This window comes from Leucoraja erinacea, chromosome 1 (genome assembly GCF_028641065.1).
Source record: "Leucoraja erinacea ecotype New England chromosome 1, Leri_hhj_1, whole genome shotgun sequence".
Classification (NCBI taxonomy): domain Eukaryota; kingdom Metazoa; phylum Chordata; class Chondrichthyes; order Rajiformes; family Rajidae; genus Leucoraja; species Leucoraja erinaceus.
The window spans coordinates 117,119,836-117,135,602 of record NC_073377.1 but is presented as its reverse complement, the minus strand read 5'-3'; the positions used below and the strand labels follow the sequence as shown (position 1 = coordinate 117,135,602).

At 43.8% G+C, this 15,767-nt stretch overlaps 1 protein-coding gene across 2 annotated transcripts in view; it reads left to right on the top strand.

The window, feature by feature from the left end:
• The window catches only part of lef1 (lymphoid enhancer-binding factor 1), a 178,735-nt gene that overhangs the window by 103,875 nt on the left and 59,093 nt on the right, over positions 1-15,767 (top strand). For both annotated transcript variants that reach the window (XM_055641928.1, XM_055641938.1), the window contains exon 5: positions 10,261-10,351. In XM_055641928.1, coding sequence (XP_055497903.1) covers positions 10,261-10,351 — 91 coding nt within the window. The remainder of the gene's footprint in view (positions 1-10,260; positions 10,352-15,767) is intronic.

The window sequence follows — 15,767 nt, the reverse complement described above, 5'->3', positions numbered from 1 at the left end:
AGCATTGCCTCCAGTGCCGCGATACTTTATTTACTCTGCGATGATACAAGTAACGAGCGGTAACGGGGTCTTGCCTATTGTGGGTTGTGCAGCTGAACAAACACAGAGACGGTGCTATCATCACAGAAGGAGACCAGAAAGGAAGTTGTGTTTACGTGCTGCATGCAGACTAAATAATGAGCAAGGTTGCCTGCTTTCAGTTTGTTTTGAGAGCGTTGGTGTACGTGCATGCATGCAAGTGTGTGTGTGTGTGGGTGTGTATCTATGGGTGTGAGTATGTGTGTGTGGGTGCATGTGGGTGTATGTTTAGTTTAGAGATACAGCACGGAAACAGGACCTTCAGCCCACCGAGTCCGCACCGACCATCGATCCCCTCACATTAACACTACCCTACACACGCTAATTTACACATACACCAAGCCAGTTAACCTACAAACTTGTACGTCTTTGGAGTGTGGGAGGAAACCGAAGATCTCGGAGAAAACCCACGCAGTCATGGGGAAAACGTACAAATCCCATAGAGACAGCACCGTGATCACTGTGATCGAACCCGGGTCTCCAGCGCTGCAAACGCTGTAAGGCAGCAACTCCACCGTGGCCGCCCACTGTGTTTGGGTTTATTTGTGTATGTATGTGTTGTGTTGTGTGAGAGTGTATCCGCGCTTGTATCTGTGTGTGTCTTCATATGTGAGTTTATGTGCATCTGATGCATGAGTGCATATACATACACATGCTTTGTTACATGCATGAGTTGTGCATGCTTGTGAACATATGTTTGCATGGGAGTGCAAAACTGAATTAATATATTTGTTAGTTCCTGCAGGTTATTTAGACATTCTCTTGTTCGTGATAACTAGTTGTCATTTTTATGGCATAACTCATACTTGTCATCAAGCATGAATGATATTTAGATCGTTCTGCCTGCAGGCATGGGTTGCTTTGTCTGAAGAGAATATATGAATGGATTTTGACTGTGCTATCGTTACTAATTATTGCTTATGGTAATAGGAAGGTTTGATTTAGGTTTAGGTTTATTATTCACATGTACCGAGGGACAGTGAAAATCAACGCTATCCAAGCAGATCATATATACTAAACATTGATACAATCAGTCCAGCAGAATATAGTTCTCAGCATTGTAGCACATCAGTTACATAGACAAAGTCCTATGTCCACAATGGGGCTGAGGTGAATCAAAGAGTACCCGAGCTTATGGAAGGGCCTGATAATGCAAGGGAAGAAGCTGTTCCTGATCTGGCGGTGCGCACTTTAAAGGGTCTGTACCTTCTGCCTGACGGGAGCAGAGAGACGAAAGAATGACCGAGGTGGGATAAGTCTTTGATTTTGCTGGTTGCTTTTCGGTGGCAGCACCATCGATGAAGCAGGAGAAGTTTGTGTAGTGCACCCTGCCTTGTAGAATTGCTGCAGTGATGCATGGGAGCTGGGATATTTGACCTCTAATAATCACCATCATCAACCTTTGTGCCAGGTACGACTCCAGACTCTGCCTGGTCAGCGCAGACTCGGTGGACCGAAGGGCCTATTTCCTCGCTGTATTTCTAAAGTCTCAAATCTAAACTCCACATAACTCATATTGGTTCCCAGACTCATATCATTAGCAAAATTAATATAGATACATAGATACATAGAAAATAGGTGCAGGACTAGGCCATTCGGCCTTTCGAGCCTGCACCACCATTCAATATGATCATGGCTGATCATCCAACTCAGTATCTCGTACCTGCCTTCTCTCCATACCCCCTGATCCCTTTAGCCACAAGGGCCACATCTAACTCCCTCTTAAATATAGCCAATGAACTGGCCTCAACTACCCTCTGTGGCAGAGAGTACCAGAGATTCACCACTCTCTGTGTGAAAAATGTTTTTCTCATCTCGGTCTTAAAGGATTTCTCCCTTATCCTTAAGCTGTGACCCCTTGCCATGGACTTCCCCAACATCGGGAACAATCTTCCTGCATCTAGCCTGTCCAACCCCAGTAAGAATTTTGTAAGTTTCTATAAGATCCCCCCTCAATCTCCTAAATTCTAGCGAGTATAAGCTATCCAGTCTTTCTACATATGAAAGTCCTGACATCCCAGGAATCAGTCTGGTGAACCTTCTCTGCACTTCCTCTATGGCAATAATGTCCTTCCTCACATTTGGAGACCAAAACTGTACGCAATACTCCAGGTGTGGTCTCACCAAGACCCTGTACAACTGCAGCAGAACCTCCCTGCTCCTATACTCAAATCCTTTTGCTAAGAATGCCAACATACCATTTGCTTTCTTCACTGCCTGCTGCACCTGCATGCCTACTTTCAATGACTGGTGTACCATGACACCCAGGTCTCGTTGCATCTCCCCTTTTCCTAATCGGCCACCATTTAGATAATAGTCTGCTTTCCTGTTTTTGCCACCAAAGTGGATAACCTCACATTTATCCACATTATACTGCATCTGCCATACATTTGCCCACTCACCCAGCCTATCCAAGTCACCTTGCAGCCTCCTAGCATCCTCCTCACAGCTAACACTGCCCCCCAGCTTCGTGTCATCCGCAAACTTGGAGATGTTGCATTCAATTCCCTCGTCCAAATCATTAATATATATTTTAAATAGCTGGGGTCCCAGCACTGAGCCTTGCGGTACCCCACTAGTCACTGCCTGCCATTGTGAAAAGGACCCATTTACTCCGACTCTTTGCTTCCTGTTTGCCAGCCAGTTCTCTATCCACATCAATACTGAACCCCACACTGAAAGTCCAGATACAACACATCCACTGGTTCTCCCCTATACACTCTACTAGTTACATCCTCGAAAAATACTATGAGATTGGTCAGACATGATTTACCTTTCGTAAATCCATGCTGACTTTGTCCAATGATTTCACCACTTTCCAAATGTGCTGCTATCCCATCTTTAATAACTGACTCTAGCAGTTTCCCCACTACCGATGTTAGATTAACTGGTCTGTAATTCCCCGTTTTCTCTCTCCCTCCATTTTTAAAAAGTGGGGTTACATTAGCTACCCTCCAATCCTCAGGAACTCCTCCAGAATCTAAAGAGTTTTGAAAAATTATCACTAATGCATCCACTATTTCTGGAGCTACTTCCTTAAGTACTCTGGGATCCAACCTATCTGGCCCTGAGGATTTATCGGCCTTTAATCCATTCAATTTACCCAACACCACTTCCCAACTAACCTGGATTTCACTCAGTTCCTCCATCTCCTTTGACCCACGGTCCCCTGCTATTTCCGGCAGATTATTTATGTCTTCCTTAGTGAAGAAGGAATCAAAGTAGTTATTCAATTGGTCCGCCATATCTTTGTTCCCCATGATCAATTCACCTGTTTCTGACTGCAAGGGACTTACATTTGTTTTAACTAATCTCTTTCTCTTCACATATCTATAAAAACTTTTGCAGTCAGTATTTATGTTCCCTGACTTTTCTTTCATAATCTATTTTCCCTTTCCTAATTAAGCCCTTTGTCCTCCTGTGCTGGTCTCTGAATTTCTCCCAGTCCTCCGGTATGCTGCTTTTTCTGGCTAATTTGTACACTTCATCTTTTGCTTTGATACTATCCCTGATTTCCCTTCTTATCCACGGATGCACTACCTTCCATGATTTATTCTTTTGCCAAACTGGGATGAACATTTTTTGCAGTTCACCCATGCAGTCTTTAAATGCCTTCCATTGCATATCACCGTCAACCCTTTTAGAATTAATTGCCAGTCAATCTTGGCCAATTCACATCTCATACCCTCAAAGTTACCTTTCTTTAAGTTCAGAACCATTGTTTCTGAATTAACAATGTCACTCTCCATCCTAACGAAGAACACAACCATATTATGGTCACTCTTGCCCAAGGGGGCACGTACAACAAGACTGCTAACTAACCCTTCCTCATTACTCAATACCCAGTCTAGAATGGCCTGCTCTCTCGTTGGTTCCTCTACATGTTACAGAATATGTTACAGAAACACAAGGCACTGCAGATGCTGGAATGCTGCATAGAACACAGTATGTGGGAGTAACTTAGCGGGTCAGGCAGTATCTCTGGAGAACATGCATCGGGGACATTTTAGCTGATGGGATGCCAAGTCAGCAAAGTTTCACCCCAATTGCTCTGTGTTGAGGGTGTCATTCCCCCTGCAGAAAGCAACGCGTTTCCCTCTATCCTCATCTATCTAGCAACTCCCTGGCTGATGGGGACGTAACTCGAGAGCAAGGGTCCCGACCTGAAGCATCCTCTGTCCAAGTTCTCCAGAGATGATGCCTGACCCGCTGAGTTATGCCAGTATTTGTATTGGAGACATTACACTTGATGCACATCAAAATCACTGATATAAATTGCAACTAGCTGATGCCCACTGGCCAGCCCTTGCCCCTGCCCTTACTCACACCCTACCAAAACTGACCCATCAATCCCTACTCTTTTATTTGTGTAACCGATTTGTGTTAATTAATCTTCATCCTCAATCCACGACGGTGAATTGTGCTGAATCCCATGTGCTATAATTTCCATAAGATCATATGACATAATAATCGAATTAGACCATTTAGACCATCGAGTCTGCTCTGCCATGTGAGCGTGGCTGATCTACTTTTCCCTCTCAACCCCATTCTCCAGCCTTCCCATTGCCTTTGACGCCCATACCAATCAAGAACACATCAATCTCCGCTATAAAAATACCCCATAACTTGGCCTCCACAGCTGTTTGTGGCAATGAATTCCACAGATTCACCACCCTCTGGCTAGAAATGCCAAAGTCAATTGGAAGGGAAGACATTTCCATCAGCAGATGATTTGAGGACCAGGAGACATTGATTTAAAGAGACGGTACATGGAGAGGGATAGAGGGAAGAATCTTTTTTTTAGCAGTGAGTGGTAAAATCCTGGAACTCGGTGGTGGTAAGGACGGTGGAAATGGAGATCTCCAAGGGGGAATTGGATCGACACTTGAGGGAAATAATTTGCAAGGTTCTGGAAAGATGAAGGGGAATGGAACGGAGCTTTAGAGAGATAAAGAACTTGTAAATGCAAGGAACTGCAGATGCTGGAATCTTGAACGCAAAGTACTGGGAGTAAATCAGCGGGTCAGGCAGCATCTCCGGAGAACATGGAAAGGTGACGTTTCAGGTTGGGACCCTGCTTCAGACTAATGATAGCAGTGGAGAGAGAGCTGCAAAAGAGGTGTGGGTGGACAAAGCCAGGCAAGTGGCAGGTTGAACCGAGTGAGGGGTGGGAAGTTGATTGGCAGATGGACAGACAAGGGCTCGAGATGAAAGATAACAAGGTGATAAAAGAGGACAAAAAGAAGACAAGAAATGGCTAGTCTGAAGAAGGATGTCGACCCGAAACATCACCCATTCCTTGTCTCCAGAGACGCTGCCTGTCCCGCTGAGTTACTCCAGCTTTCTTTTGTCAATCTTCGGTTTGAATCAGCATCTGCAGTTCCTTTCTGCACAAGAAATGGTCTGACATAAGGAGAGATGAAGATTGATAGAGGAGTGAAACATGAAGCCAGAGGGAAGGATATAGCTGGAAGGGGAAGGGACAAGGGGACGGGATAGTAGGAGAAGTGAGTGTGTATGGGGTGGGAAGGGGAGTGGCCACTGGAAAAAGACAGGAAGAAAAAGGAAGATAAAAAATCTTTAATAAACGTTTGTGAAGGAGAGGGGTGGTAGTATTTAAAATTGGAAAATTCAATGTTCATAAAACTGGGTTATAAGTGAACGTGGAGAGGATGTTTCCACTAGTTGGAGAGTCTAGGACCAGAGGCCATGGCCTCAGAATAAAAGGACGTACCTTTAGAAAGGAGATGAGGAGTAATTTATTTAGTCAGAGGTTGGTGAATCTGTGGAATTCACTGCCACAGGCGGCTGTGGAGGCCAAGTCAATGGATATTTTTAAGGTGGAGATTGCCAGATTCTTGATCAGTACGGGTGTCAGAGGTTATGGGGAGAAGGCAGGAGAATGGGATTGAGAGGGAAAGATAGATCAGCCATGATTGAACGGTGGAGTAGACTTGACGGGCTGAATGGCCTAATTCAGCTCCTAGAACCTATGAACTATAAGTACCCAAGCAGAATATGAGGTGCAGTTCCTCATTCCATTCGCCATGCAAGGGCTTGATAGGCTGAATGGCCTCGCTCTGCTCTGTGCTGGATGGATGCAGTGATTCTCTGGTCCAGAGTAACATGATTTAGCTTCATTCTGAGCCAGTTGCCTGACAGGAAGTATTTGTCTGTGCTGTGGGGGCAGGGGAATTTAATATGAGAAATTACTGCCTTCTACAGACTTCCTAAGAGGACATTTTCAGGTATACCATAAAATGCAAAGGTCTATTTGGGATTAAAGCCCTGGTTTAATCCTGCCAGGCACTTCTGAAAGCTCTAGGGCTTCACGTTCGCGGGTTGTCAGCAGCAAGAGAGTTCTCCCGGCAAAGCTTTGGATGTTAAATACTACACATGCAAAACTATTTGACCTTGAAGCCTTAAGGAATCAGCTTGATGAAGAGCTTAGCATGAGCTGGAGCGACAATAGTGAGGCAAATGAATCATATCAAGTGTAAGCATTAAGGGACTGAAAATGGTTCTTAATTAACTGCTGATCCTGTAAAGTTGCGGATGGTGGAAAGGCCTGTGTCTAGAGAGAGAGAGAAAGCCGACAACTAGCCTTGTAATGTTTTGTCGGCAAAGAACCCAGGGCACAAATACAGAGCTGCAAAGCAATTGTACTGAGTAGCATGGAAGTTGAAATCGTTCATTTTAGATTAAGATATGGTGGAAGTTGGGTCACAGTAATACCAACAGAAGATTATATTTAACATTCACAGTGTCACATCGTTATTTTCAATGGCTGTGTGTGTGTGTGTGTGTGTGTGTGTGTGTGTGTGTGTGTGTGTGTGTGTGTGTGTGTGTGTGTGTGTGTGTGTGTGTGTGTGTGTGTGTGTGTGTGTGTGTGTGTGTGTGTGTGAATGTATGTGTGTGTGTGTGCGCGTGTGTGTGCGTGTGTGTGTATATATATGCATGTGTGTGTGTGTGTGTGTGCGCGTGCGTGCGTGTGTGTATATATATATATATATGCATGTGTGTGTGTGGGTGTGCGTGAGTGGATGTATGAGTGCATGCATGTGCCTGTGTGGATGTGTGTGTGTGAGTGCATGCATCTGCGTGTATGTATATGTGTGGGGGTGTGTGCGTGCATACATGCGTGGGTGTGTGTGTGTTGTTGTGCAGGTGTGTGTTCGCGCCGGCTCGCGCCTTTTTAACAACCAGTCACAGCAACTACAACATTTTAATTTTGGTTCCATAAGGGAATTGTAAACAAGAAAACTGTCACAACGCCAGGAAAAAATGAATTCGTTTTTTTTTTCTTCCACAGCACACACTGACTATACTATGACAAAGCTTTAAAAAGCGAACTGTACAGCCTTTCTTAACGAGGTGACACACTAATTAGTGCAGATTAAAATGTCATATCTATCAAAAAGAGAAAATGATAATAAATGCAGCAAACTACAACCTCTAAATATTCAGTTCGGATCGTTTTACTACAAAAAAGCTATGTTTTGGTGTTCTTTTATATTTTTACAAATTCTTGCTTACAATGTTTTGCTGATGAACATATTCGTCTGCCTGAATTTGCTAAAAGATGTCAGGAAAACTTAAAGGATTATATGCAGTTGTTATCAACCTTGCAAGCTACGGTTCTGGTTAATTGATTTGTTTTCTCTTAAAAAAAAGACTATCTCTGCCAGGGATAGGGTTGCCGACTGCCCCGTATTAGCCGGGACATCCCATATATTGGGCTAAATTGGTTTGTCCCATACAGGACCGCCCTTGTCCCGTATTTGATTGCTACTACTCGGGTCGAGGGGACAGTCGAGTCGGACGCCGTGTCCGGTCCCGCCTCACCCATCCCAACATAGTTCAGCCCATGGAGTGCAGCAGCAGCGCCTCGCCCGTGGCCCTGTCGGTCGGCAGTTCCGACCTTCAGACCTTCGCTTACCACCGACACCATCACCCCTCCTTCTCATGGCCAATCATCGGTTCATGAGTTGGTTGGGGTGCTGGACTTTGCATGCAGCTGAACACAAAGCCCAGCCGGTGGGCCATAGCTCACACGCAAAGTCCGGCTCCGGGCCAAAACTCCTCAGCAGTCCAGCACCCGGGCCAGCTCATCATTCACCCAGCCATGGCTGAATCGGTCAACAAATTGCCGGCGGGAATTTGTCCCTTATTTTGACCTTGTGTCCCTTATTTGGGAGTGAGAAAGTTGTCAACCCTAGCCACGGAACACCTGTATAAAGGAAATAAGAAATGTTTCCACTTGCATAGACCCTTTAACTGGTTCTGGATGTCCTAAAGCACTTGATGGCCACTGACATTGTTCTGAAGTGTAATCACTGCTGTAATGTAGGAAATAAAGCCATATGACTGGGGATAGGATTGGGGAGCAGAATTAGGCCATTCAGCCCATCAAATCTGCTGCACCATTTGATAATGGTTGATCCATTTTTCCATCTCAACCACATTCTCCTGCTTTTTCTCCATAACCTACGACACCCTTACTAATCAAGAACCTATAAAATAATTTTAAACCTAGTTATCATTCAGAAATACACCAACCAATTTGCACAGAGCAAGTTCACAAAACAGCAATATGATAATGCCACATAATCTGTTTCTAGTGATGTTTATTGAAGGATATAAATAACAGCTCATCTTATGTGTAGGGAGCAACCTGGAGAGAGGAGGAGGAATAGCAAATCCAACTTCAAAAAGATTTGCAATAAAACAGAAAATGTTCGATCAATTCTGATGAAAGATCCTTGACCTGAAATGTCTTCACTCAGACAATGCCAAATCTTCAAAATTGTCTATCTTGCCCCTTTGGTCAGCATAGGCCTGTTTGGATCAAAGGGCCTGTTTTGTGCTGTATAACTCTATCATGGCAGACTGGAAGCTCAGTCATTTCATTCATGATTAAGATTGATGGAGCCTTGAATTCAGTGGATCAGGCAGCATCTGTGGAGGGAATGAACAGCCAAATTCTTCAGACTCAAGAAGGGTCTTGATCTGAAACGTCGCCTATCCATTCGCAGCCTGATCTGCAGAGTTCATCCAGTACTTTGTGTTACGCTCGTAATTCAAAAGTAATTAAAGTCACAACATTAATGAAATTCTTTCGTTATTATTATTTAAAATACTTACCAAGATTATCTATTTTAAGATCTATCCATCCTATTAATGTTCTTTCATGAATAATAACTGTGTAACTGTGGTTGTGTGATGAAAAAAAAGTTGAAAAGACCAGGGAGGCACATAGGGACGATGCCGCGTAGAGCCTCACAGCGCCAGAGACCCGGGTTCAATCCTGACTATGGGTGCTGTCTTTTCTCTGGGTGCTCCGGTTTCCTCCTCCACTCCAAGGATGTACAGGTTTGTAGGTTAATTTGGCTTTGGTAAAATTGGGAAATGTCCATAGGATAGTGCTAGTTTAGTTTAGTTTAGTTTAGAGATACATAGAAACATAGAAAATAGGTGCAGGAGTAGGCCATTCGGCCCTTCGAGCCTGCACCGCCATTCAATATGATCATGGCTGATCATCCAACTCAGTATCCTGTTCCTGCCTTCTCTCCATACCCCCTGATCCCTTTAGCCACAAGGGCCATATCTAACTCCCTCTTAAATATAGCCAATGAACTGGCCTCAACTACCTTCTGCGGCAGAGAATTCCAGAGATTCACCACTCTCTGTGTGAAAAAAGTTTTCCTCATCTCGGTCCTAAAAGATTTCCCCTTTTATCCTTAAACTGTGACCCCTTGTTCTGGACTTCCCCAACATCGGGAACAATCTTCCTGCATACAGTGCAGAAACAGGCACTTCGGCTCCCCAAGCCCGTGCCGACCAGCGATCCCCCTACACCAGCACTATCGTACACACTATGACAATTTACCATTTTTACCGAAGCCAATTAACAATTTTTACCGAAACCAACAAACCTGTACGTCTTTGGAGTGTGGGAGAAAACTGGAGCACCCAGGGAAAAGTTGAAATAAAATGGGGAGAACATACAAATGTTTCCGCACTGTGTCTCTGAAGTCTTATAAAGTCTAAGAGTCCAAAGATAATTTCTGATTATATCTTGTCTAATGCACGTCCTTTTCATTTTTGTTAATTGTGCTGGAATGTTTTGTGGAAATGTGATATGCTTGTGTTGTTTCACCTGAACCCTTCCTCCCCCTGCAGGCATGCACAGGCATCCCCCTGGCCCCGATATCCCCACCTTCTATCCCCTGTCTCCAGGAACTATCGGACAGCTCACTCCTCCTCTCAGCTGGTAAGCCTCTGCTTTGTCTTTGAACCTAAGCGTGTTTACTGCAAGTCCCTCTCTTTCCTTTTAAGCAGTTTTGAGACTTTGAAACTGACACTGCCTCGCCACTGTTGTAAGACTTTAATTGCTAAATTCAGTAGAGGCAAGGATTGTGGCCGGTTATTGACTTTGTAATTTCACATCAAAAGGGTGGTGGGTATATGGAAGGAGCTGCCAGAGGAGGTAGTTGAGGCAGGGATTATTGTAACGTTTAAGAAGCAATTAGACAGACGTATGGATAGGCCAGGTTTAGAGGGATATGGGCCAAACGCAGGCAGTTGGAACTAGTGTAGATGGGACATGTTGGTCGGTGTGGGCAAGTGGGATATGGGCCAAACTCAAACTGGTGGGACTGGTGCAGATGGGGCATGTTGGTTGGCATGGGCAAGTTGGGCCAAAGGGCCTGCTTCCACGCTTTATGACTATGAATCTAGGCCTATGACATCAGGACTTAAGTGGATTATCAAGGCAACCCAGATAATCATAAAATGTAACCCTAGTATTAATGCAATAGCCACAAAACATTAAAACAAACTGCCAAAGCTTCTTGTGTCCACTCTTGCCTCTCTTTTACTCTTTTTATATCTGCAAAAAAACTTTGGTATCCTCTCTTATATTATTGGCTAGCCTAACTTCATATTTCATCTTTTCTCCCCTTATTGCTTTGCTTGGTCTTTCCTTGAGCTGTATTGGCCAAGGCAATCCCGGGTTTGGACTCCCTGTCCCTTTTTGTCATGCATTTGTACTTGTGATGACCTTCGGGCATCTATTTTTAACCCTTTGACTGTCTGAATTTGATAGGAGGCAGCACCAGAAAGGTTTTTTTTTAATTTGTGAAAATAACATGAAAGCTGCTGCAAGTCAGAATTCCGTGTTCCATTGTCATTACATGTGGCAATCAAACACTCTAGACTCCTGAATACAGTGTACTGAAGCCATAAACATATAGACTTCTGATATTAAAACAAATGGACTAAACAAGACCTGTTGTGCAACATATTATTTTTATGATGAAAAATTATTTTTGATTTATGATGCATATAATGCTGATTAGAACATTGATGTACAGAGCAAAGTGTCAACTCCAGTGTTTTTATTGACATCATGCAATGCCTGAATCGTGTGAACTTTGTGAGCAACACAACTTATTGACAGCTTTTTATCTAAATAGGTCAAACATTTTTTGAGGGAGTTAGATGTGGCCCTTGTGGCTAAAGGAATCAGGGGGTATGGAGAGAAGGCAGGTACGGGATACTGAGTTGGATGATCAGCCATGATCATATTGAATGGCGGTGCAGGCTCGATGGGCCAAATGGCCTACTCCTGCACCTATTTTTCAATGTATCTATGTATTTACCTAACCAATAAAACTTGCACTTAATCCTCAATTTCATCTAGATATATTTTCCCTTAGAATTATTTAATGAAAATTTCAGAGTTACTACCGCTTCCGTGCAGATCTATTTGTCCACATGTTTCTTACACCTTCTCCTGACTTCATTTCATTAGTTTTTGAAGGAGTAAACATTTCAGTCCAATGTTTGGAGCTTTCATTTAATAACTCTCTCACAGGCACACACCCACGTGCACACACACAACCTGCAAACGCACACATAAAATCACACACACATACAGATACCACAAAGAACGCACACACACACACACCCTGACACTCATGACCAGGCAGGCACTCACACACACAGAGCACACGTGCACACACACACACACACACACACACACACACACACACACACACACACACACACACACACACACACACACACACACACACACACACACACACACACACACACACACACACACACACACACACACACAACAATAAGCAGTTCAATCGGCAATATTTTCCACTGTGCTTTTTTTTTTCATTTCCATTATTTCCGGTGTAAAGCCGTTGCCAATTAGTTGTGGGCTGGTTTCTGCTTTTGGTTTACGGATGTGGAAAAGGCCATTAAATCAACTAGTCATAGAGTCATGCAGCGTGGAAACAGGCCCTTTGGCCCACACCGACCAACATGCCCCATTTACACGTCATCTCCGGAGACGTTGTCTGACCCTCTGAGTTACTCAAGCTCATTGTGTGCTTTAATATTTACTAGAGTGAATAGAGTTTCTATTAGACTAGAGTTTCTATTTTACTAGAGTTTCTGCAATGAAGCCTTTGCTGAGAATTGCAAGGAAGATCATTTTCCAGTCTACCCTGCGCATGATTTCTCTTTCAATCTGCCTCATTAAAAATCACCTCCCCTCATTAAAAATGATCTGCAGTGGACTGCGTTAGCCCATTCCTCTCAATTCTGAGGCCATACTAAAGTGATTCTTCTTACAAATACAGGGTTTTCGAGGCAACTTTGTAACAGTTAACCACAAAGCACCTGTAGAATGTAATCAAGAGACACATTTGCTAAAAAAGAAATCATGCATGAATCAGTTTAATTCTTAGAACTTCGCACTTGAGACTAGTACTATGTCTGGCCACTGTTTCCCAGACACTGAAAATTGATATTAATATCTAGCCAAAGTGAGATTTGAACATAGATCCTGAAGATAGTCCATATTAAGAACTAATAGGCCACCCTGTCCATTAAGATGTGACATTAAGAGAGTCATAGTCATACAGCACGGAAAAAAGCCCTATGGTCCAGCATGCCCATGTTGACTAAGATGCCCCATCTTCACTAGTGCCACCCGCCTGTATTTGACCTATATCGCAGGTCGAAGTGGACTCATTGGGCTGAAAGGCCTGTTTCCAAGTATCTTTAAACTAAACTAAACTAAACTCAGCTTGTTGATTGAGGAATAAATGTTGATGAGGACACAAAAGAGAGCTGTGAGATTTTCTATACCCTCCATTTAAAGAGCAAACATGGCCCAGTTTAAATGTTACAAACCTCAATATTTTTACACAAAGGGTGTTGGGTGTGTGGAATGAGCTGCCAGAGGAGGTTGTTGAGGCAGAGACATTTAAGAAACATGTAGACAGGCACATAGATAGGACAGGTTTAGAGGGATACGGGCCAAACGCAGGCAGGTGGGACCAGTGTAGATGGGGCATGTTGGTCGGTGAGGGCAAGTTGAGTTGAAGGGCCTGTCTCCATGCTGTAAGACTCTACGACTCTCTATTAGTTGAGAGTTTTATGGTCAAGTGGCCCACACCTGTCTGATTCAGCCAAGATTTCTACTCTCTTAGCCACAAGATGGAGTTGTGGTAGCATGCGGTGACCTCAGCGACAGTGAGCTTATTGCTGTCCATATTCACGGCCCCTCCAGCACAACAAATTATACACAAAAAAAACACAATGAGATTTTTTTTCAATATAAATGATCACAAATTATTTTCAGAAGCCTTTTTTTCACCCTCCAAGGGTGGCAAATAAAAATAGTTCAGTTCGCCACGGGCGCAACTATTTTTACAAATAAAAGTGTAGCAGGTCAGAGATTAGAGCAGATGGAAGTCTACACCCATCACAACAACCTTCATGGTCTGATGTACTGAGAGCGACTGAGCAAAGAACGGTGGGAGAATGGGAAAGAAAGTTGAGCTGAACATGAGAAAGATAAGGGAAGTGGAAGAGAAGAGAGGAAATGAATCCGTTTTATTTATGCATACAATGTGGGCAGTGGTGGTGAGCTAACATTAGGCTAGCTACCCTTGAGATGGTATTCATTAGCCAGTCGATACCAATACTGAAAATATTCCGGTTTAGAAAGGTGATGCCCAGGAAATGAAGGAAGAATTGTTAATAAACTCAATAAGTCTAAGTTGGGAATGTGTGTGTCGCTGGTAGGTGAAGTTAGTCGGGCAGCACAGTGGCGCAGCGGTAGTGTTGCTGCCTTACAGCCCAGGCGACTTGGGTTCAACCCTGACTACGGGTGCTTCTGTACGGAGCTTGTACATTCTCCCTGTGTCTGCGTGAGTTTTCTCTGGGTTCTCCGGTTTCCTCCGAAGCTCCAAAGACGTGCAGGTTTGTAGGTTAATTGGCTTTGGTAAAATTGTAAAATGCCCCTTGGGTGTGGGGGAATGCTAGTGTATGGAGTTATCACTGGTTGGCGTGGACTCGGTGGGTCAAAGGGCCTGTGTCTGCTTTGTATCTTTAAAGTAAAGTCTACAGCAGATAGCAGAGGTCACAGGTTTGGCATGAGCTGTTGAAGAGTTCTTGGCTGGTTGTAGAATCATTGAGTCCTACAGCATAGTAAGCAGGCCCTTCGACCCAACATGCCACATCTACACAGGAACCGCCTGCTTGGTTTGACCCATATCCCTGCAAGCCTTTCATATCCATAATAGTTGAAAGGCATCTCATTGATGGTACATGCTGGAACTAAGAATCTTTAGACTAGGGGATTAGGTGCTAGCCAAAGTGGGCTGCTTTGACCGGGGCTGTTGTCAGGCATCTCAAATGCAGTTGGAGGCACTGGAGAAGTGAAGAATGTAGCATCGCACTCCAGACTTATAATCTCGTAAATGCTAATATCGTCACTGTTGAGTCACATGCTGCACTCTTGTTCAGTAAAATTTGCACCAGTGGATATTAATGATGGGGAATTCTGTGACATAATGCTTTGTTCCACACAACAAAATGCCACGCAACAAAAGCTTTTCACTGTACCTTGGTACACGTGACAGTAAACTAGACCAACAATGATGAAGGATGGTGAATGTATTTCCCTTTTATCAACCAAAGCTTGAAAGTTGGTGAGGAGGGAATTGCTACCTTTATCAACAACTAGAGAGTGGTCCTGAGCTATCATTTACCTCACGGGAGACCCTTGGACTATCTTTAATTGGATTGTACTGTACTTTTTCTTGCACAAAATGTTAATCCCGATATCCTGTATCTGTACACTGTGGACGGCTCAATTGTAATCATGTATAGTCGTATAGCCTTTCTGCTGACTGGATAGCACGTAACAAGCTTTTCACTGTACCTTGGTACACGTGACAATAAAATTAAACTAAACTAAATTAAACCTACACTACTCCCACACGTATGACCTGCGATCACCCCGTACACTAACATTATCCTACACACTAGGGACGATTTGCAATTTTACCAAAACCAATTAACCTACAAACCTGTATGTCTTTGGAGTGTGGGAGGAAACTGGAGCACCCAGAGAAAAGCCACACAGTCACAGGGAGATAGACACAAAAAGCTGGAGTAACTCAGCGGGACAGGCAGCATCTCTAGAGAGAAGGAATGGGTGACGTATCAGGTCGAGACCCTTCTTCAGACGGGACTGAATAACACTGAATCATTAGTGAGTTTTACTGTATCTTATGGAGAGGAGGTTATCAATGAGGCAGCTGAAGATGATTGGGCTAAGGACATTCCTCAGAGGAATTCTAGTAGGATTCCTT